General features: G+C 41.8%; 1 protein-coding gene across 1 annotated transcript in view; it reads right to left on the bottom strand.

Moving 5' to 3' along the window:
- Positions 1 to 23,485, bottom strand: part of LOC145393999 (PXMP2/4 family protein 4-like) — a 28,541-nt gene extending 5,056 nt beyond the window's left edge. The window contains exons 1-3 of the mRNA XM_080267971.1: positions 23,234 to 23,485; positions 21,725 to 21,856; positions 12,607 to 12,889 (exon numbers count right to left, since the gene is read on the bottom strand). Coding sequence (XP_080124097.1) covers positions 12,607 to 12,889; positions 21,725 to 21,856; positions 23,234 to 23,485 — 667 coding nt within the window. The remainder of the gene's footprint in view (positions 1 to 12,606; positions 12,890 to 21,724; positions 21,857 to 23,233) is intronic.
- Positions 23,486 to 23,758: the final 273 nt, after the last annotated feature.

The following is a 23,758-nucleotide window of genomic DNA, read 5'->3' as shown; positions in this document are numbered from 1 at the left end:
TGTGAAATGGAGGGAGAGTAAGAAATTGTTTTGGAAGAAGGTAATGAAAGTAACGCAGTGTGAAAGGGGAAATAGTAGGGGAGTGAAAGATAGGAATAACAGATTGTTGGTGGAGAAGAGAGAGAAACTGAGGAGATGGAAGGAGCACTCTGAGGATTTGTTGAATGTGGAGAGTGAGAGCAGTGTGAGTATAAGTGGTTGGGGAATAGCTGGGAGGAGAAGAGATGAGAGGAGGGAGGAAGAGATCAGTAGGGCGGAAGTAGTGGAAGCGATGAAGAATATTAAGTTGGGAAAGGCTCCAGGAATTGATGAAGTGTGTGGTGAAATGCTTAGGTATGGGGGTTAGATTGTTGTGAAGTGGATATGGAAATTGTGTAGATTGGCTTGGGAAGAGGGAAGGGTTCCAGAGGACTGGAAATCAAGTATAATTGTTCCTTTATACAAAGGAAAAGGAGAGAGAGAAGTATGTGGTAACCATAGGGGTATTTGCCTACTTAGTGTGACTGGTAAAATATATGGTAGAATACTCATTGATAGGGTTAGGCATATGACAGAGGAGCTAGTTGGAGAAGAACAAGGGGGATTTAGGAAGGAAAAAGGGTGTGTAGATCAAATATTTGTTCTAAGATGTTTAGTGGAGAAGTATCTAGAGAAGGGAAGGAAAGTGTATGCTGCCTTCATGGACTTGGAGAAAGCTTATGACGGAATAGATAGGCAAGGTATGTGGAAGGTATTAAGAATATATGGAGTGGAGGGGAAATTGTTGAGTGCTGTGAAGAGTATGTACGAGGGAGCTAGGGTTACGGTGCGAGTGGATGGTGAGCTGAGTGAGTTCTTTGATCTCAATGTGGGACTGAAACAGGGTTGTGTGATGTCTCCATGGTTGTTTAATATATACATGGATGGGGTTGTAAAGGAGGTGCAGAGTAGGGCAGTGGATGTGGTGGTGGCTCTAATGAATGAGGGTGAGATTTGGAAGCTTCCGGTGTTGCTGTTTGCGGATGATACAGTACTTTTGAGTGAAGATGAATGGAAGTTGCAAGGTTTGGTGAATGAATTTGGGACAGTGTGTAGGAGGAGGAATCTGAAAGTTAATGTAAACAAAAGTAAAGTTATGGTGTTTGAGAAGAATGAAGTCACAGAGTGTGCAGTGAGGTTGGATGGTGAGGATATGGAGAATGTGAGTGCATTCAAGTACCGGTACTTGGGTAGTGTGATGAGTAAGGATGGAACTTTGGGGGATGAAGTGCGTGAAAGGGTACAGCAGGGAAGGAAGGTTGTTGGTACACTGAAAGCAGTGAGGAGAAATAGGGAGGTGAGTATGGAAGTTAAGAAGCCACTGCATGATAGTATTGTGATCCCTACCCTGACGTATGGAAGCGAGGCATGGACCTTGCAAGAGGGGAACAAGTCAAGAGTGAGAGCAGTGGAAATGAGTTACTTGAGAGGAGCATGTGGAGTAACGTGGAGGGACAGGTTGACGAATGAAGAAGTGAAGGAACGATGTGGGGTGGATGTGGATGTGGTTGAGAAGATTAGGAGAAATACACTGCGGTGGTTTGGACATGTGAAGAGAATGGAGAATGAAAGACTGACTAAGAGGGTGTATGTAGGTGATGTGGAGGGAGGGAGAGGGAGAGGTAGACCGAGGATGAGGTGGAGGGATGGAGTTGAGAGGTATATGAGGGAGGGGGGGGTGAGTTGGGGGGAGGGTAGTCAAATGGTGGGTGACAGAGCGACTTGGAGGCGTTTTGTCTGCGGCCACCCTTTGCGGGATTAGGGAGTTGGGCTATAGATGGAGAGATAGATAGACAGACCAATTCATTGTTGATAGCTTCAGGAGATCATGTATCGGCCACACCTATATCAGACAGAGAGGTTTCACTACCTACGTCAGGAACATGATGCCAACCAAGCTAAACACCATCTTTCTCAAGGATGACATTCAAACACCCGTGTAAGCATTGGTGTGTGTGTGTGTGTGTGTGTGTGTGTGTGTGTGTGTGTGTGTGAGAGAGAGAGAAATTGGGGGGTCAATACATATACTGGTCATACTAAGCTCGATATAGATCAACTACTGAATACTGAAAAATTAACAGCATGTATCTAATGGTCCCCAGATTTATAAACTCTTCAAAAATTCGAATTTCACAAAATTTATGAATGATGCTGAAGCTTTGGCATGGTGCAATTAAGTCTCAATTGTCAAGAGCTGCTTGGGTAACCACCACAAAGCAGACAACTATGAAGAATTAGTTCAAAAGATGCTCAATAACTTAAAAAATTTGGGTGCACTTTCTCCATAGCCACTTGCAAAGATTTCCACAGAAACTTGGTGATTTTAGTAAGGAGCACGGGGATACATTCCATCAGGATAAATAGGTGATGGAAGAAAGGTATCAAGGCAGATGGAACAGACACATGAAGACAGACTACTGCTGCAACCTCTAACGTGATTGTCCTGATGGCCGACACAAAAGAAAATCATACAGACAATGTTTTTCTATGCATTAATTGTGATCACCTAAATTAACTTACTTTATGTTACTGTACTTAAAACAACACCATTGGGTATTTCATGTGTCTACTTTTGTATGATTCGAGACAGTTTCCATGTGATCTGAGGGTAGACTACGCCTGACCATTAAGTTTTTGCATTTTTTATGTTTTTCAACAAGGTTCTGAAACTTTATGATAAAAATGAATGTAAAATTAATTACTTTAAATTCTCTCCTCCACCCCTCTTTCCTTCCATCCTTTCCTGGCTTTTTTTCCTTCAGTCTCTCCTCGTCCTACTGCCTGCAGGTGACTTTACACTCCCTCTTCCATCTTTCTTCCTTCATTCTTTCCTCTTCCTTCTGTCTGTGGGTGACTACAGTGAGTGACATGCCAAATGGTTTCCTGTACACCAGGAAACCATTTACTACGCTGGGTGGTAACTGTATAACCAAATTTTGGCACCTGGTGGTTTAGTGGGTAATTATTGCACTCCAGTCGGATTGAGCCGGTGAAGGTTTATATCCAAGGGATGGTTGGGGTTTATTGCTCATGTAATGCCACTCAGGGATGAGTAAGGCTGGTCACTCTCATCTTAAATGTCAGGACCAACTGCCTGGCCCCAGGCTCCTACGCTCCTCATGGGGCAATGTAGGACTGGATGATGGATGGATGGATGGATGAAATCTAAAATCAGTTAGATGACCAAATACCTAAAAATCAATTCAGCAACAAATATATATAAATGAAAATGACAGGGCTCTTAGGGCTGAGCGAGCTACATGCTTAAATGAGGTGGCATCCATTATCTCAAAAATCAGAGCAAACCTGGCAAAACCAATGCCATACTCGGAATCAGCGCCCCAAAGTTACCCTAACATTGCTCTAGTATCACTGGGAATAAAATCAGTGTTGACCTGTAATACTGTAGATGTGGTGAGATGACTGCGAGATGATGCTGATTTTATGTGTGTGATGTGTCAGGGTAAGCATGTACAGAAAGTCTGGTGTGAAAGGACTGATCCTACTGAAGAGTCTCGTGGAGTGTGTGGAGGAGTTGTTATCTGAGGGACATGTTGTGTGATGGAGGTGGGGCTGGAGCTAGCTCTGTGGCTAAGGTAAGGAGTGGTTGGAGGAAGTTCTGGGAGCTATTGCCTCTCCTAACACTGAGAGGGCTCTCCCTCCATGCTAAGGGATCATTGTATGTGGCACGTGTTAGGAATGTAATCCTGTATGGCAATGAGACCTAAGCAGTACAGCGAGAGGATATTCATAGGCTCAAACATACAGATATGACAATGATTAGATAGATGGGTAGTGCTTCCTTGAATGTGAGGCCTTGGGGGGAGGGGGGACAGGATTATGAGTTAAGAGGAAGGATGGGACTAGAGTGTATTACTGTCGTGACGAAGTGGAGTAACTTGAGATGGTTTAAGCATGCTGAGAGGATGGAGGATGACAACTGGGTGCAGAAGGTGAGAAGTGTGAATGTCAGGGATGGGGTTATGGAAGTCAGGTGGGGTTACGAAAGGCAGACCGAAAAAGACCGGAGATGAGGTTATAGAGTGTGACTCGGGGTCAGGGGACTGAATAAGGGGGCTGCCAGAAATGAAGCCGCGTGGAGAGCTGCCATTAGGTGACCAAGGCCGATTCATGCAATCATGTTGATATATATACTACACACACATAAACACACACACACAAACACACCTGGTACTGGAAAAGCACACTGAGTACTGTATATTACAAAGCTAATTCTTCAGTTGATTTTCACTTTAGCAATTCCAGTAGGGTAAAACGGGGTAATTTCACTGCAATGCCAGTAATTCCATTTCAAACTATTGTATGGATTCGGCTTCTGTTGGGCTTTTGTTTTAGAGGAATGCCGACCTAACAAGGTCATGTGAAGTTTTGATCCATTGTGCAAAAAAAATGGCGTTGGAGAAATTAATTTGTTTGCTGAAAATTTTCTGCATTTATTGCATTAAAAAAAAAAAAAAAAAAAAAAAAAAAAAAAAAATCTAGTTACTCATTATTTACATGTTTCACATTAAATGCAGTTCAGAGCTGCTTGCATTGTTCACACACACACACACACACACACACACACACACACACACACACACACAAAGAACAATACAGTACCCTGACATACACTTGTGCCAACTGTGAAACAATAGGTGAAACAATGATGGATGCCATCGACGTAGAGTTCGCCCAATACAAAGCATAGGCCCCACTGTACGGTATCCTAGGCTACCTTAGCCTAGCTATAACCAATTGCATATGATATGTAGTGTGGTATTATAACAATAATAACAATAAACATTATAACAATTATAACAAATAGGTTGCGGCGAAATTTACCATGTCAGGTGGGGTACTTTTGCAGCAAGACACTTTTAAAATAAAATCTGTGGTGTGGGCCTTTTTTTTTTTTTAATACAAAAAACGATTATAGGGATCTTTAGCCGAAGGGCTGAATGTATAGATAATGCAACAAATACTCCCCATGTGGCAGTTTGCATTTAGCAAAAACCATGTTCACGATGAAATTACCCCATTTTACCCCATACTGATAAGTACACTGATGCTATTTGTACGGTTCTACAGCTGTAATTTCTTGTACAGTCATGGTATATTGTACCTACACATGTACACTTCTGAGGGCCTTGACCATGCACATATGTGTAGGCCTTTTCACCTGCTGATGGCAACTAACACTGATACTAGGAACCATACAGCTCCAGCACCACTGGTGTACCACCAACAGGTAGCTTGGACAATTTTCTTTTTAATGTCACATATAAATAACAGTTATCACTATCAGCTTCCCAAATTTCCTCTGTAAAAATTTCAAAAGCACTAATTAAACTTAGTCTTTCTCCAATCTATGGGCTACATTCCTATTTACCATGAGGTTAGTACATTTTACAATGGAAATAAAGGACTGAATTGTAATTAATCACTATTTGAAGTCTTTTATTCCACAAAAGCTAGTGTATTTAAAAAATACAATTACTGTAGTAAATCTATATTATAATGGAACACCTGGAAGGTAATTTAAGGAAAGATATGTATGATATCCATTTGGTTTCTCTATCACCCACTTAAAGAACTGCTTGATATCAATAGCTTCATCCAGTTATGTAATTACAAAGGATCCTCGCAATAATGAACTAACTGGGGGGAAGCCTGATCCGATAAAGCTGATAGTATACTATATCCGATGGTCCTCCTGAGGTGGGATTTCAAGTTCTTTTGAAAATAAATGACCAGAGCTGCATATTCTAGTACTAAAAATGAAAACTATACCCATTTTACACTAACCTGGCCCAAAATTTTGCCCTTTTGCAGCTTATTTCACATCCTTGTCATGGTACTTCTTCATGACAAGTACAGTATTACTATAGTCTGTTATTAAAACTCAGCAATCACAATAGGAAGAGGGCAATTTCAGGCCAGGGTGAAGTAAAAGAGATAGGAAGCACATGTATTATGACCCACTGCTCCCCATTTAACGGATGTTGTTCGATATAGCCAACAGAAGTTCAGTGGCCACTGCAGTGACTGTTAAATCCGATATCCAGTCCATCAAGGTTTGTTAATAACATGAAGGCATGCTGTAGTTCCAAGGTAACATTTGACCAAGCAGAACAAACCAAGTTGGAAGAAATATGGCCAGCTAAGCACTAAAGTGGGTTTGATACTCCAGCCCCTTACTGGCATTTGTAGCTGGCCTTGTTGATGTACAACTCCTGGCAATGCACTTTTGTTTCACTGTAAACACCATCATTCTTAGCCGGTAAGCTGTGACTAATACTGCACTCACCTACATAGTACACATGTTTTTTCTTGCCATATGATGATGCCTGTTTTTTGCATCTCCCAGCATTTTCCTCTTTCCCTTGGCCTCCTTGTGGGTCTGGACTTTCGGCTCTGGATGTGTTTTCTATGGCTTTATATTGGTTTTTAGACCTGTTTTACTACACTCTAGAATATTCTTGTATTCTAAAGCATCTGCCTCTGAGGGCAAGCAAAGAGATCAGCACAGATTCTGTATTTAGTTTTCGACGTGTTTCGATGCTCCTCATTTTGGTCCAGTGCTTAGGTTACTTTTCAGTAAGGTTTTAGAACAGTCATACATCACAATGTTACAGTATGCCTACCACTACATCTGTGGATAAGTTTGGCAGATCTGTTTTCATGCATTTATGCCTCTGCTTAACACTTTTTCTTTGGACAAGGTTTAATCCTACTGTTGCTTCTCCTGACATTCAGAGGGCTCTCCCTCCATGCTAAAGAATCTCTGAATGCGGCATGTGTTAGGAATGTAATGCTGCATGGTAGAGACCTTGGCAATAAAGGAAGAGGATATTTGTAGGCTCAAGTGTACAGAAACGACAATTATTAGGTGGATGTGCAGTGCATCCTTGAATGTGAGGACTGGGGGAGCTAGGTTTGCAATGGGAGAGTTGAAAGAAAGGATGGGACTGAAGTGTGCTGGTGTTGTGATGAAGAGGAGTGGACTGAGGTGGCCTGGGTATGTGGATAGGATGGGGATGACAATTAAGTGTAGAAAGTGAGAAGTGAGAACATGGAGAGTGGGGTTGCAAGAGGAAGACTGAAAAAGACCTGGGGCGAGGCCATAGAGTGTGATCTCAGGGATAGGGGACTGAATAGGGAGGCTGCCAGGGATTAAGCAACATGGAGAGCCACCATTTAGGCGATCAAGGCTGAAGCATGCAAACATGCTAGAGCCTTCAAAAACGAAACAAAACAAAGCTTCATAATGCTCATTTAAATTTCCCCACTACTTCTTTAACTTAATCAGGCAACTACAGTACTTGTCAGTCTTGCTACAGGCTGTTCTCTTCACTCCTAGCATTTATTTCTATGCCCAGGTAATGCATTTTTTGTTTTTAGTCTAGTCACTGCTTGGCCTGACTTGAACGTAAACAACTCACATGCCCTAGCTTCATGTTATCTATTTAACTTGTATGCATTACATATTAACATGACATTTAACAGTGTTTTGGTCAACCTTTCAGATAATACTCTTCAGTCTGGCCATCACCTGACAAGTTCAGGCTTATTCTGCTTGCCTGTTTCAACAGCTTCCTGTTTGCTCATATTTCTATTGAAGCCTCCTCTTAGCATGGATCCAGTTGTTACCTGCTTTATTGCCAACCAACTTCATATCCATATTTGCAGTATGAGGATTTACAGTTGCCTTCCCTTCCACCAAGGTGGGGATGCCCCTTCCAGGGACCTTCAGTGATCATATATTCTCTGCCTCACAAAAGCTATAAAATTTCTTCCAGCAATCAGGTATCCTTAGCTATTAAGCACTACACCTGAGACCAGTGAATTGGCAGGTTTTTGAACAAAACCCCTTATCTGCTGGCAAAGGAGGAGTGTAGTGCTACCTACTGCCCTCCTCGCCTACCAATCCCTCCTTTACACTTACTGACACTCTCCCCAAACTGGGTTCTTCACCTTAGTGCTTTGCTAGGTTTGTTCTGCTTGGTCAGATACTATCCCGGAACTACCTTTCAGACCAGGTACAGACTATCTATCTATCACCCAATCCTACGTTGCCCCATGAGGAGCATAGGAGCCCAGGGCTAGGTAAGTTGGTCTTGACATTTAAGATGACAGTGACCAGCCTAACTCATCCCTGAGTGGCAATGAGTGAGCAATAACCCCAATGACCACTTGGACATAAACCTTCACTGGCTCAATCTGATTGGAGTGCCACAATTACCCACTAAACCACCAGGCGCCATAATTTGGTTATCTGGTTACCACCCAGCATTGTAAACGGTTTCCTGGTGTACAGGAAACCATTCGGCTTGTCACTCAGTGTAGAGTCACCCATGGGCAGAAGGAACAGGAAAGAATGAAGGAAAGACAAAAGAGGGAGTGTAAAGTCACCCACACGCAGAAGGATGAGGAAAGAAAGAAGTAAAGAAAGACAGAAGAGGATGGAAGGAAAGGAGGGAGGACAGGAAAGGCCAGACACCCGAAAGCAGCACAACATTGAGAGAGTGGATGATGAGCGCCCCCACCTACCACAAACTAGGTATAGACCTATTAGCTAATTGAGCACTATACCTCTCCTCTGCCAGGAAATAAGGGTCTTTATTCTAAAACCCATACTAAACACAAAAATGATAAGAGATGACAGTCAGTAAATATAAGGAATGCTGCTCATGATTTAACATAAATATACTAATACAATACATTATATGATTAAACATACATAACAGGAAAGTTCAATTACCTACACAAGTTGGCACAATGTGGCAAGAGTGTACATTTAGTTGTTTTTGAGACAAAACTCTCAATAAAACCACAGGAGGACTACACACACATGCACATATACCAGTAGTTATACATCGTAAGTTTAATTATGATATTTTTAAGGTGTCGGAGTCAAGTTTTGTCTATTCTGAGCCAACCATCCTTCAACCCATAATAATCATAGCAGTAAAGCTGCATATATATTCTTGAGACAGGCAAATATTCACATAAGAATGTAAGTTTTTCATCATTCATCATCCAATCCTACATTGCCCCATAAGGAGTGTAGGAGCCCAGGGCTAGGCAAGTTGGTCCTGACATTTAAGATGAGAGAGACCAGCCTCACTCATCCCTGAGTGGCATTACGTGAGCAATAAACCCCAACCACCCCTTGGATATAAACCTTCACCGGCTCAATCCAACTGGAGTGGTTATGCTGCACTAAAAATAACTGCATCAGTGAATTACACCCAAGATATAGCTGAATGAAAGCTAGAATATAGTTTGCTGTACTCACTGGACTGAACTCATTAAGAGACAAAAATGCCACACTGAAAGCATCCATCAACTGATCTGCTGCTTCCTTCTTGTCCCTGAGAAGTATGAATTAAAGTCACATGTGGTAAATACAATTCATTTGTCAGTTACTATCAAATGATTATATCTACTGATGATCAGTATGAAAAGTATACTATCTGATTGTTACTCAACATGTGATTTTGTTTACTGATGATCAATAAATAAATTAATGTCCAATGATGTTCTGGCCCACCACAATGGGGGAAATACTTACACAACTGCTATACATTTTATGACTAAGTAGGATACTTATTGACAGAGTTAGGGAAATAACAGAGGAATTAGTTGGAGAAGAACAGGGAGGTTTTAAGATGGGAAGAGGGTGTGTAGACCAGATAATCATTCTCAGATCTTTAGTGGAAAAGTTTCTAGAGAAGGGAAAGAAGTTGTATGCAGCCTTCATGGATTTGGAGAAATCATAGGATAGAGTGGATAGACAAGGATTGTGGAAAGTATTAAGAATATATTGAGTAGATGGGAAGTTGCTGAATGCTGTGATGAGTATGTATGAGGGTGCTAAAGCTGCAGTGCGTGTGGATAGTGAACTGAGTGAATTTTTCTACCTGAAGGTTGGATTGAAACAGGGATGTGTCATGGTATCTCCATGGCTGTTCAATCTGTATATGGATGAGGGTATAAAAGTGTAGGACAGTGGATGTTGGAGTGACCCTAATGAGAGAGGGTGGTGTTTGGAAAGTCCCTGTACTGTTGTTTGCTGATGATACTGTGTTGTTAATTGAAGATGATGAGAAGCTGCAAGACTTGGTGGACGAGTTTGGGACAGTGTGTAAGAAATGGAATCTAAAGGTGAATGTTGGGAAGAGTAAAGTTATGGTCTTCGAGAGAGGCAAAGTCAGTGAATGTACAGTGAGGCTGGATGAGGAGAAAATGGCAAATGTGAGTGCATTTAAGTATTTAGGTAGTGTGATGAGTAAGGATGGAAGTTTGGAGAGTGAGGTGCTTGAAAGGGTACAACAAGGAAGAAAGGTTGCCGGCTCCCTGAAAGCAGTGATAAGAAACAGGGAAGTGAGCATGGAAGTTAAAAAGTTACTACATGACAGTACTGTGATACCAATTCCAACTTATGGAAGTGAAGCTTGGACCTTGTTGGAGGGACAAAAGTCAAGAATGAGAGCAGTGGAAATGAGTTATTTGACAGGAGAATGTGGAGTCACATGGAGAGACAGACTGACAAATGAGGATGTGGTGTGGATGTGGATGTGATAGAAAGCGTTAGGAGAAACATAATGAGGTGGTTTGGCCATGTGGAGAGGATGGAGAGTGAGAGATTGACGAGAAGAGTGTATGTGAGTGAGGTGGAGGCCAAGGATGAGATGGAGGGATTGAGTGGAGAGGTATATGAGAGAGGGGGGTGGAGCCGGGCAGTGAAATGGCAGGGGACAGGGCAACATGGAGGCGATTTGTCTGTGGCCATCCCTTATGGGATTAAGGCGTCTGGCAATATATAGATAGATAGCTTATGTGAACAATATACTGTACCTTTGTTGTTAAACCATCCCAATGTATGCTTTAAATGAGTAGATGCTGGCATCTGATGGTGTTTGTAGAGCACTGCAAAGTGCTTTGCGGGGCATCAAATACTGTCGTTAAATTACAGCTCTGCTGGGGCTCTGCAAACCCATAGGGGTTAGATTAGTGGTGGGTTACACAAGTTTTGCAAATTTTATTCTAGTGAGTGCCCATGAATCCTAATGGTCATGGGAAATGAAGGCTGACAATAATCTATTCCTAGGTTAGGTCTTTCATGCTACCAATTGGGGAGATAAATGAGAATGATGACATATTTCAATAAAAAGAACAGATGCCAGTGTTGCAGCAACCCCTTCCATCAAATTTCACTCACAGGTGACTTATGGACACTGTTAACCTATCAGTGTTCTTAGGGGGGAGCACATATATACATTAAAATTTACCAGGGATGCAACATTTGCATCAGCTCCCTGTGTATGAGGCAATGCCTCACTTCCTTCCAAAACAATGCCCAACAGTCAGATGGTGAACATTTTTCTATCAAAGCTATGTATATACATAATATGTCTATGTATGTATGTATGCATATACAGTTATGCTGCAACCTACGCAAGGGTTACCCCCTCCCGGCACAAATGTCCACTATAGCACTGCCTTTCTCATCCACTTCTGCATGCACACACCATTCACCCACTACTCCATCCACCTTCACATTCCCTACTTTTCCATTCATATTTCCAATCAACTCTCTCATTCCTTTCAATCTTTTCTATGCATGCTTCCACATTTGTCCAGAACTCTTCTTTCACTCTGCTTACATGATCTTGCACTGGCACATACACAAACACACAACTGCTCACATTTGTAGTCCAACTTTCAATCTCACCCACACAATTCTCGGGCCAACTGATCCATACTCTCTTATACTCTCCTTCCATCTCTTGCACATAATAATACACACTCCTTCTTTTGCCCTCTCATTCTTACCCACTCCCACACATATACTCCATCCATACTCCCATTCTCTTACACTCACCTCTCCATTTAGTTTCAGTTAATCCACATACAGTACATCTACTTTTGCACCCTAAAACATCTGGACAATCTCTCTCTCTTACACCTCATAATTTGCACTCCTTCCATTCCATGTCGCAATCCGTACCATGTCCTCTGTTTGGTCCGTAGTTGTCACTTGTTGGTCTGTCCTGGTCTGAGACTTCTCATTCGTATTTTTAGTTACTGTAGTTGTTTCCCGGGAAGGGGCACTAACCCTTCGCCAACCCACTTCCTGTCACGTAGGGAACACAGGTTGGGTAGTTATAAAGTTACCACCCAGCACCATAAATGATTTCCTGGTTTACGGGAAATCATTTGGGTTGCCAATCAATGTAGAACTACCATAAAAACAGAATACCACTACACTGTGTGGAACCACTCTGGAACCAAGGGTACTATAAAATCAGTGGTGTACCTGTATAGTAAATACCAAGTTCATGTTAAGGAAACGGCTGCATAACTTGTTTCATTCTTAGGGACTGAGTTTGCACAAATAAGCTTCATTATCTCCTAATATCATATTAAGAAGACTGTGAGACTATGCAGTTTCTACAACCTATTTCTGTAACCTCCTTGTGTTGTAACTGTTTGGAAGCTATATTCATCCCACCTGCATATATTATTTACTACCAATGTTCAATATGCATTACTACTTCCACTGTCATAAAACTTCATTACCATTACACTCACATTTCTTGTTGAAAATAATACTGGATGATGTTTCCTCAGCTTTTACTATTCCTTCCTCCTGTTCCAAGTTCTCTTCTACAATCATTCCTCCCTTGCTTGCTTTGACTGTCTTGCGAAGGAATGAGGGGAGAGATGTTTGGTCCAGATGATGCATATAGGATAAGAAGATGGTCCACAGGAATGAGGCAAAGGAAACAACTACCACACGGTTCCTTTCTGCCACATAGGCGAAGTTGACTGTTTGCACCAATGGCCAGAAGCACACAGCCACCTGGGAAATTAAGATTACTTAGGCAAATTACAGGTACAGTACAAAGATGAATTAGGGCTACTTTTTTTTTTTCTTTAAGAACTAATAGCCTACAAACATTATGACACACACACTTTGCAGCATGAATTTATACCTCTAAACCAGTGCCTTTATATCTCTACACTGGTTTAGAGTTTATCTAAATCTCCAGACAATTATATTGAACTTGTGAGGTCTTGCAGTGCTCAGGATACTAAAGGTTATATCTAATCCTTACAGTTTGGAAGGTCTATCCTAAGACTTTTTTCAGTTTAGTGGCATGCAATATTAAGGAACTATTAGCCCCTTGAATCTGGCGACATCTTTCTGCAGTTAATTTCTGCTTCTGCCAGAAGAATGCACATTTTTCAGTTTTGGAGAGTTCCTAGCAGAGTATATCTCTATTTCCAGACACCTTAAACGAGGTGGCCAAAAACAAATTGCCTCCGTGTCGCCCTGTTCCCCGCAATTTCACTGCCCTTCCCCCTGCTCACACACCCCTCTCTCATATACCTCTCAACTACATCTCTCTATGTCATCCTCGGCCTCCCCCTCCCTCTCCTCCCCTCCACCTTACACATACTCTCCTCGTTAGTCTCTCGTTCTTCATCCTCTCCACATGGCCAAACCACCTCAGTGTATTTTTCCTACCACCTCAGTGTATTTTTCCTAATGCTTTCTATCACATCCACATCCACACCACAATGCTCCTTCATTTCCTCATTTGTCAGTCTGTCTTTCCATGTAACTTCACATGCTCCTCTCAAATAGCTCATTTCCACTGCTCTCCTCTTGACTTGTGTCTTTCTAACAACATCCATGCTTCACTTCCATGTGTTATGATTCGTACCACAGTACTATCGTGCAGTGACTTTTTTACTTCCATGCTCACTTTCCTATTTATCACTGCTTTCAAAGAACCAGGAACCTTTCTTCCTTATTGTATCCTTTCAAGCTTTCATCCTCCAAACTTCCATCTTTACTCATCACACTACCCAAGTATTTAAATGCACTCACATTTTCCATTTCCTCATCCTCTAACCTCACTGTACATTCAATGACTTTATTTCTCTCGAAGACCACATCTTTACTCTTCCCTACATTCACCTTTAGATTCCGTTCCTTACACACTCTCCCAAAACCATTCACCAAGCACTGCAGTTCACCATCGCCTTCATTTAACAATAAAGCATTATCTACAAACAGCAGTACAAGAAGTTTTCATATGCTGTCCTTTCTCATTAAGGCTGCTCCAACATCCACTGCCCTACTTTGTACCTCTTTTATAACCCAATCCATAAACAGACTGAACAACCATGGAGACATCACATCTCTGTTTCAATCCAACATTCAGACAGAAAAATTCACTCTGTTCACTATCCACACGCACTGCAACCATAACACCCTTGTATATACTCTTCACGGCATTCAACAACTTCCCATTTACTTTATATATTCTTAATATTTTCCAAAATCCTTGTCTCTCCACCCTGTCATATGCTTTCTCTAAATCCATGAAGGTCACATACAACTTCTGTCCCTTCTCAAGAAACTTTTCCACTAAAGATCTATGCATGAATATCTGATCTACCCCCCCCCCCCCGAAATCCTTGGTGCAACATACAGTACAATACATCAATGTCATTTAAACAACACATCATAAACATTGAAAATAAAATAACACCAAGACTCAATGCTTTGAGGTCACTTGCCCATACAACATTCGGACACAACAAAGAAACCACCACCACAGTATACAAACAATACATACGTTCAGTGATGAATTATGCAAGCCCTGCCTCAGCTTTTAACCTGACCAAAACACACTACAACACACTACAGACCATACAGAACAAGGCCCTTAAAATAATCACAGGCTGCACAGCTACTACACCCACAGACCACCTACATCAAGAAACCAAAGTCCTCAAAGTCAAGGATCACCTAGACATGAGAGGCAACCAGTTTCTTGCTGCAGCCTCCACAAACCCACAACATCCATTACAGTACATGGCAGCACATCCACCCACACCAAGGGACATCAAAACAACACCCAGCACACAATACCATACACAAATACTGTCATCTCTCCCCCCTCGCCCACCTCAGACCAGCTTCCAGAAGCATATCCACACTCAGATCACTCGGCGCTCCATTCAGTCGCTTAAAGACAACATACAGCTGCATGCATGGCCTCCTGACATCCACCCTTCTGAATCCTATCTTCCTTGTGAGGACAGGGTCCACTTGGCCAGGCTGAGATGTGGGCACCATCCAGCCCTCTTAACCCCTTAACCGCGGGGCGTCACTTTCGTGATGCTTGGGAGCAAGGGATCATACCGTGGGGCGTCGCTTTTGTGATTCTGTGTTATATTGAATTCACCCGGGCTTCCAAGTGGGGGCTTGTATCATCTATCAGTACTGCCAATGTCCAACACTAGTCAGCACTCCTAATCTCATCTGTACTCCCATCCATTGTTGACAATTTAGCCATTTCTCCCCGTTCTTGACTCCCCTCCCTACCCCCCCTCCATTACCCTATCCTCTCGCCTGCCCGGCCGTGCTACGCTAAGTAAATCTTCTCTGGAATTTTTCACTGATTTCATCCATTGAAATAAGCCCTATGTCCTATTCTTATACCAAATAATACATACAAGAAAGAAATAAGGTAAGTGAGAGTGCCATACACCTGGAATTGGCTAATTATCACCTGACAACACCTCACGTGCACTCGTTTGCTAATTTTCGCTGTTTTTTTCCCCTTGAAATATGCCATATAATCTATTTTCGTAATAAATATACATGTAAGGAGGGAAGGGAGAAGCCTAAGTGTTATTTACATTCACCTGGAACTACCTAATTTATAATGTATTGTCTAGATTTCCTGCCAATCATTTCAGTGCTAGACACAGCTGTTTCAAGAGCTAATATTGGTAACTCTGAATAACCCCTAAGCAAGCCTCCACCCCGGCCCTCCGTTATCAGTTTGCTCTCATCTTCCGAAGCGAGGGTACGTATGTTTCTTCTTGCTGACTTCAAGGCCTTTTTTCACCCCCATGCAAAGGGCCCTGTGACCTTTACCCCCTACTAAACCTCGTGTGGAAAGAGGTAAAGGGCTGACAATTGATAAAGAGTGACTACGATCTTTCTATTGAGTAAAACAGTGCAAGTGGAATTGTAAATAATGTGTAAATAATGTGTAAACAGCAAGTGAAAGTAATGAATGTAAATATACGTGAACAATGGAAAATAGTTTTATAAGTTATTTCAAGTGACAGTGCATAACACAGTGTAAATAAAATAGAAATGTAAATAACGTAAATAAAATAGAGAACGTAAATAGAAATGTAAATGAGTAGTATTATAAGAATACAAGTATATACCCTAGGAGTAATGAAAGTGAAAGTTTCACTCTAGCATGTCTGAATGCTATGAGTTATGACAGTGAAGATGAAAATGACATTCACTCTCAATGCCAGTACTGTATACAGGACGAGAAAGTGAATGCTACGTATTTTACTGAAAGAAATTGAAACCTACAGTGACAATAAACTAATACTACTGAAGGAAACTTATGGATAAAGACTGTAGATATATATAAGTGTTATATAGTAATAGAAATATAAAGTGTGAGGGGTTTTATGAATAATAAATGACAGAGTACCAAGAGCGAACTAGTGCCAGTGCGACGCTCAGACGCGCTCGTAATTTCCATTGCTTTCACAGTGTTTTTTTTTTTGAGTATGGATCCCAAACTACTTGAAAATTGTAGAATAGTGTTTATAGTGTTTGTATCTGGCTGTGGTAATCATATTACGGGTTGTCGGGAAGTGTAAAGTGGAGACTTCGTTACCCTACTTCAGAGGTCTCCACAAGTCCTACGGTAACCGACGAAGGCTCAACAATCATTCCAGGAGAAAGCTGAAGGTATGTGCCATAAGCATATGTAATTTTATTATTCTAGGACTAATAACTGATTTTTGGCAAATATTTTTTGAGAGTCTGTCGGAGCCCAAATAACCCTGCGGGACACGCAAGCCATTGGTAAACAAGCCCGCGGTGTAGGGGTTAAGCTACCAGAAGAGGCTGGATGACTCCGTCGCTGATGCCTGTCCAGGATGCAACACAGCACTCCATACTATTAAGCACATTATGGAAGACTACATTGCACACAATCACCTATGCCAACAACACAACATACACTCTTTGAGAGCTATGTGGGATAGCCCGGTCTCGGCCATGGCCTTCCTAAGGGACTCGGGGCTGTTCGGTCAGACTGCCTAAGGAACAACTACTACTACTACTTCCTTTTCTAAAACCTCCCTGTTCTACTTCAACTAATTCTCTCTAATTAAAGCTATATCCGATCCTTCCACCTCAAAAACTCTAATATCATTTATCATAATCATTATCATCCTGACGTCTATTTTCATCTAGGTGGTGGTAACAAAATTGGTAGAGAGGAGGCCCGCAGTCCTAACGGACCCAGGTTTGAATCCCGGTTAGGGCAGGGAACAGTTTAAGGATTTGAATTTCATAAAAAGCAGACTTTTCTGATCTACCAGATGACCCTCCAATATGTCGTAAAAATACCCCCCCTAATACCAATACATCAGTCCAGTATGAGACAGCCTTGGCATGTATTCAATATGGATGGTGGGTGTTAGTGACGAAGTGGTGATATGTGGAGATATAGTAGGACTACTGGGATTTGGGAATAGGCCATGAAGCCTTTGCCCACAGTAAAAAAAATATATATAAAAAAAAATAAAAAAAAATCTAAGGATTAGGTGACTTGACTACAATTGCCTTTTGGTAATATAAGCTGTTTTTGCACTACCCCTGCAAGGCCATCCCAAGCAGCACGCCAATGTTCCCAAGCAGCTGACAGCAGGAATAAAGAGTTTTACTTGCACGTCTCAGGGAGGTAAAACGAAATAATAGGCCAAAGGTGTGGATAAACAAAATCTGGATGCTGCACCATGATAATGTCCCTGCTCACATGTCTTTCATTATCCATGACTTTTTGGCAAAGCAGGAAAAAAAGTGTCATCCCCCAGCTACCCTACTCTCCTAATTTTGGCCCCTGTGGACTTTTTTTTTTTTTTTTTTTTTTTTTTTTTACTCAAAGAAGAAATTCACCCTAAGAGGTTGCCAATTTCAGACAATAGAAGAGAAAGAAGAAATTGCGCCGAGTGCACTAAATACACGTTCACTCAAGTGTGTGTACCTTCAAGACAGTGACATGGCATGGTGTGGCTTGTGTCTGACTAAGGCTCAAAGTCACCACTACACAGCGCTCCTGTCGCAATCATGTTACATCACCTAGTTGGTACACTATTTAAAAAGTCCAGTTTCCTTCTATTAGACCTTGTACCCTACCACTCCTATCTACTTCTTGGTTCCTTGATGCAACTCTTTCTCCCTCTATTTCTGTAACTTTGTTTTTATGACAGAAAGGTATCCATGCAGATGCACACCATAACATGGGTAAACTGTCTGCCGCTTTGTTACTTAAATACACTTTCCTGCTTGAGATCACTGTTTTTAGCCTGATAATTCTTATTCTATAGCAACCTCTAAATCATTTTATCCATGAGAGAGAGAGAGAGAGAGAGAGAGATTCAAGCAAGGCAACAGGGTAGGAATACAATGGATCACTCACTGCCTAAATTTTTGCTCTTAAGTTTATATGTGCTTTGGGGGAACCTAGTGTGTAAAATGGTTCTCAACCTATCATCTCTCTACCCTGGGGGTACAGAGGTTTTTCAAGAATACTCCCCCAGTATCCCTGCTTGTCGTACAAGGCGACTAAAAGGGTTGGCGGAGGGTTAGTGCCTCTCCCCGGAAAACAACTAACCAAAAAGACGAGCATGAAGCCTCGGACAAGGACTGACCAAAAGATGATGACCAAGGACCGGACAAAGGACATGGTAATCGCAACATGGAATGTAAGAGGTGCGAATGATGAGGTGAAAGAGAGAGAGATTGTCTAGGTGTTTGAGGGTGCGAAAGTTGATGTATGTGGAGTAACCGAAACTAAATGGTGAGGTGAGAGTGTGAGAGAATGGGAGTATGGATGGGGTATATGTGCTGGAGTAGGTGAGAATGAGAGAGCAAAAGAAAGAGTGTGTATAGTTGTGAGTAAATGATGGAAGAAGAACATGAAAGAGTATGGATCAGTTGGGTCAAGGATTGTGTGGATAAGACTGAAAGTTGGAATACAAATGTGGGCGACTGTGTGTGTGTATGCGCCAATGCAAGATCGTGCAAGCAGAGTGAGAGAAGAGTTCTGGACAAATGTGGAAGTGTGCATGGAAAAGTTTGGAAGGCATGAGGGAGTGTTTTGGATCGGTAATATGAATGGTAAAGTAGGGAATTTGAGGGTGGATGGAATAGTTGGTAAGTGGGGTGTGCCTGCTGAGATAGATGAGAATGGCAGTGCGTTAGTGGACATTTGTGCTGGGAGGGGGTTGGTGATAGCCAATACCCTCTTCAGGCACAAAATGATCCACAGGTATACATGGCAAGTGATGAGAAGTGTGGGTGGTGACCTAAATGAAAGGAAGGCAATGACTGATTATGTGTGTGTGGATGAAAGGATGCGAAGATGTGTAATGAATGCAAGAGCTTATAGAGGATGGGGAGTAGACTTTCTGACCATTACTTGGTGGTGGCCAGAATCAAGATCCAAATAAGATGTAGAAATAGAAGAAGGGAAGGACGGGAAGAAAGAGTATTTGTAAGGAGAGTGGAAATGTTACAAGAGGAGAAAAAGGCCGGCTGTGGCACAAAAGAAGAAAGCGTACAATGAATGGATGAGAAATAGGGGCGTGGAAGAAGCTGAGAGGCAGAAGAGAGAGTTATATGTAGAAAGAAAGAGAGAGGTGAAAAGATTAGTAAGAGAGAGTAAGAAGAGAGTGGATGAGGAATTTGGAAGGAATCTGAGTGTAAAGTGGAGGGACTGTAAGAAAATGTTCTGGAAAGAGGTGAAGAGAGTAAGACAGGGTGGAAGTGAAGTTAGCAGGGGAGTGAATGATAAAAATGGTAGATTGCTAGTGGAGAAGGGAGAAAAAGTGAGCAGATGGAGAGAACACTTTAAGGAATTGTTGAACATAGAGGATGGAAGTAATGCGAGTATAAGTGGCTGGGGAATGGCTGGGAGAAGGAGGGAGGTGAGAAGACAGGAAGAAATCAGTGGGATAGAAGTTGTGGAAGCAATGAAGAAAGTTAAATCGGGGAAAGCCCCAGGAATTCATGGAGTGTGTGGTGAAATGCTGAAGCATGGGGGAGAAATAGCAGTAGAATGGATGTGGAAGATGTGCAGATTGGCCTGGGAGGAAGGTAGAGTCCCGGAGGATTGGAAGTCAGGTATAATTATTCCCTTGTACAAAGGAAAAGGGGAAAAAGAAGTGTGTGGTAATCATAGGGGCATTTGTCTTCCTAGTATAATAGGAAAAGTGTATGGTAGGACACTTATTGACAGAGTTAGAGAAAGAACAGAGGAATTAGCTGGAGAAGAAGAGGGAGGCTTTAGGAAGGGAAGAGGTTGTGTAGATCAGATATTCATTCTCAGATCTTTAGTGGAAAAGTTTCTAGAGAAGGGAAAGAAGTTGTATGCGGCTTTCATGGATTTGGAGAAAGCATACGACAGGGTCGATTGACATGGATTGTGGGAAGTATTAAGAATATATGGAGTAGATGGGAAGTTGTCGAATGCTGTGAAGGGTATGTATGATGGTACTAAGGCTGCAATGTGTGTGGATGGTGAACTGAGTGAATTTTTCTCTTTGAAGGTTGGGTTGAAACAGGGATGTGTCATGTCTCCATGGTTGTTCAATCTGTACATGGATGGGGTACTGAAAGAGGTACAAGGTAGGGTAGTGGATGTTGGAGTGGCCCTGGTGACAGAGGGTAGTGTTTGGAAACTCCCTGTACTGTTGTTTGCAGATGATATTGTGTTGTTGAATGAAGACGAAGGGGAGCTGCAAGGCTTGGTGGATGAGTTTGGAAGAGTGTGTAAGAAACGGAATCTAAAGATGAATGTAGGGAAGAGTAAAGTGATGGTCTTTGAGAGAGGTGAAGTCAGTGAATGTACAGCGAGGTTGGATGGTGAGGAATTCGAAAATGTGAGTACGTTTAAGTACTTGGGTAGTGTGATGAGTAAGGATGGAGGTTTGGAGGGTGAAGTGCTTGAAAGGGTACAGCAGGGAAGAAAGGTTGCTAGTTCCTTGAAAGCAGTGATAAGAAACAGGGAAGTGAGCATGGAAGTGAAAAAGTTACTACATGACAGTATTGTGATAACAACTCTAACGCATGAAGTAAAGCTTGGATGTTGTTGGAAGGACACAAGTCAAGAGTGAAAGCAGTGGAAATGAGTTATTTAAGAGGAGCCTGTGGAGTCACATCGAGAGACAGGCTGACAAATGAGGATGTAAAGGAGTGTTGTGGTGTGCATGTGGATGTGATTGGAAGTGTTAGGAGGAATACACTGAGGTGGTTTGGCCATGTGGAGAGGATGGAGGGTGAAAGACTGATGAAGAGAGTGTAGGCTATGTGAGTGAGGTGGAGGGGGGGAGAGGAAGGGGGAGGCCGAGGATGAGATGGAGGGATGGGGTGGAGAGGTATATGAGAGAGGGGGGTGTGAGTTGGGAGTGGGGCAATGAAATGGCGGGGGACAGGGCGACGTGGTGGCCACCCTGAACGGGATTGAAGCGTCTGGCAATAGATAGAGAGATAGATAGTCTTACATGGTATGATATTACAAAATTCTTAGATCAGTAATTAATGAATATCAGAGAGCAAGTGAGTCAATACCTTCCATGTTGGGATAAGCTTGTCTTTCCACTCCTGCACACACTGATCCCAAGGTCTCCCTTCTAGGAGTGTGATGCCCAAGTAGAACTGGGTTTGACCAACAGGTGCAAACAAGATCTGCTCTAGTCCTGCCTGTGGAGAGTATTATTAAATACTATGAGCACAGTATCTAGATGTGCTATAAAACTCTACAGGAGTACTGACTGGTGTAATAATTTATTACTTCAAATTGAAGTACAGTGCACCACAAGAGAAGTACTGTAATAGCAAGAGACAGGAGTGGTAAGCATGGAGAAAAGTTCTATAAACTAAGAAAAATATAGACAAGGATAGAAAGTTTTAATGATACAACCATAAGTTGAGGTAAAAAAAAAAAAAAAAAAAAAAAATGGAGCTAGGTAAGGGCAAAGGAAGCAGAAACCAAGACTTCTGAAGTAGGACTGAAACAAGAAATTATCTGTGCATGGCAGCCGTTAAAAGTGAGAGTGAGATGTGTCGATGGATATGAGTAGAACCGGAAACACATGTAACACAAAGGAGACAGCATGGCACCATTAGTCTGGCCACATGTCTGCATGTACGTTTATGTAAATACTGTAGTTTATTCTTTTCCCACAAAAGGAGCTACAGGTACAATGAATATTTTGTTTAGCTATTAAAAGGGTGAATGAGATACAGTACATCAGTGGATATGAGTAGAACCAAAAGCATGCAACTTGCTACATAAGTTATGTAACACAAATTAAGAGGTAGCCAGGTGGTGTCATCCTGGCACTGTCTGTGTGTACGTTTACAGAATTATTTTATTATTCACAGATGGAGCTACAGACACTAAGAATATTTTATTTATTAAAAATGAGAGCAAGATGCATAGGTAAGATAATAAGAGAGGATTACAGCAGTAGGACAGATGGTTCATGCAAGGCAGCTCCTACAAGTGATTAAACTCCTAGACTAAGACAAGGATAATAAAGAATAGAACAAAAGCTGCAAAAGGGTGAAACTCTGGGCCAAGTTAGTGTACATATGGTATGGTTTTCATTTACAGTACTAGAACATGATACTGTAGTCATGTATTGCCCAGCTCGTGTTTGAATTCCCATCTGTGGGGAAGGGGGAGGACACCCTCAGATTTATCAAACTTTCTTGTGTATTAACCATGCTTCTCCCAGTTAGATCAAAATAGTGAAGGTTTACTGTATTTACTTGTTCAATTATGCACTGGAATATAACTACTGTAATGCCAAAGTAAGTGTGGTGAATCATGAGGATGCATGGAATCCCTTCGTCACCTTTTTCATGTGACCCTGTTCAATCAGCCACACTCACTTGAAAGTAACACTTTCATGTTCTCTTATTTATATTTAAAAAAAAAAAAAAAAAAAAAAAAAAAAAAAAAAATTCTACCATACTAAAAATAAAGTATGCTTGTCAAACTTAACTGAATTAGTTATGAGAAAAAATATTCTTCCAGTTCCACAGTCACCCACGTTTTAAACTTTAACTCACCTTCAGTACTGCATGCTTGAGCTGGTTTCCCTTAATGATCCTGCCAGCCAGCCGCACCCAAACGTAAACAGTAGGTGCAGTGGCAAATGTACCCAGGACCAAGTATCTAAGGGACTCCAGAAGATCATATTTGTCACGTGTCTTGTCTAAAGACTGCTGAACCAGATTGGACGTGGGCCACAACACAGAGTATGTAGCCATCCCTCGCAGGACTGGGAATTGTTCCCCAACTCTGCGTACTGCTTTCAACATGCTGTCTGACACTTGTTTTCAGGAGATTGTCTGAAATCTGTCACTTTTTACAGGACAAGGAGGATGTAGCCATACTGTATTCCATAAGCAGTGAAATTTACTGATTTACAACAACTTCCTTTCTGCAAAAGAAGTTACAATAATTGTAATGTATAGTAAAGACTCTGTAAATGGATTTTTACATAAAATAACGCATAACTGCATGCATGAATTTTTTTCCTTAAATCATGCAAGCTAGTCATAATAACATACAGTGTACATACAGTACTGGTA

This window comes from Coenobita brevimanus, chromosome 26, assembly GCF_032717465.1.
Source record: "Coenobita brevimanus isolate Jiangsu-jjx chromosome 26, ASM3271746v2, whole genome shotgun sequence".
Classification (NCBI taxonomy): Eukaryota; Metazoa; Arthropoda; class Malacostraca; order Decapoda; family Coenobitidae; genus Coenobita; species Coenobita brevimanus.
This window is presented reverse-complemented; position numbering and strand designations above follow the sequence as displayed.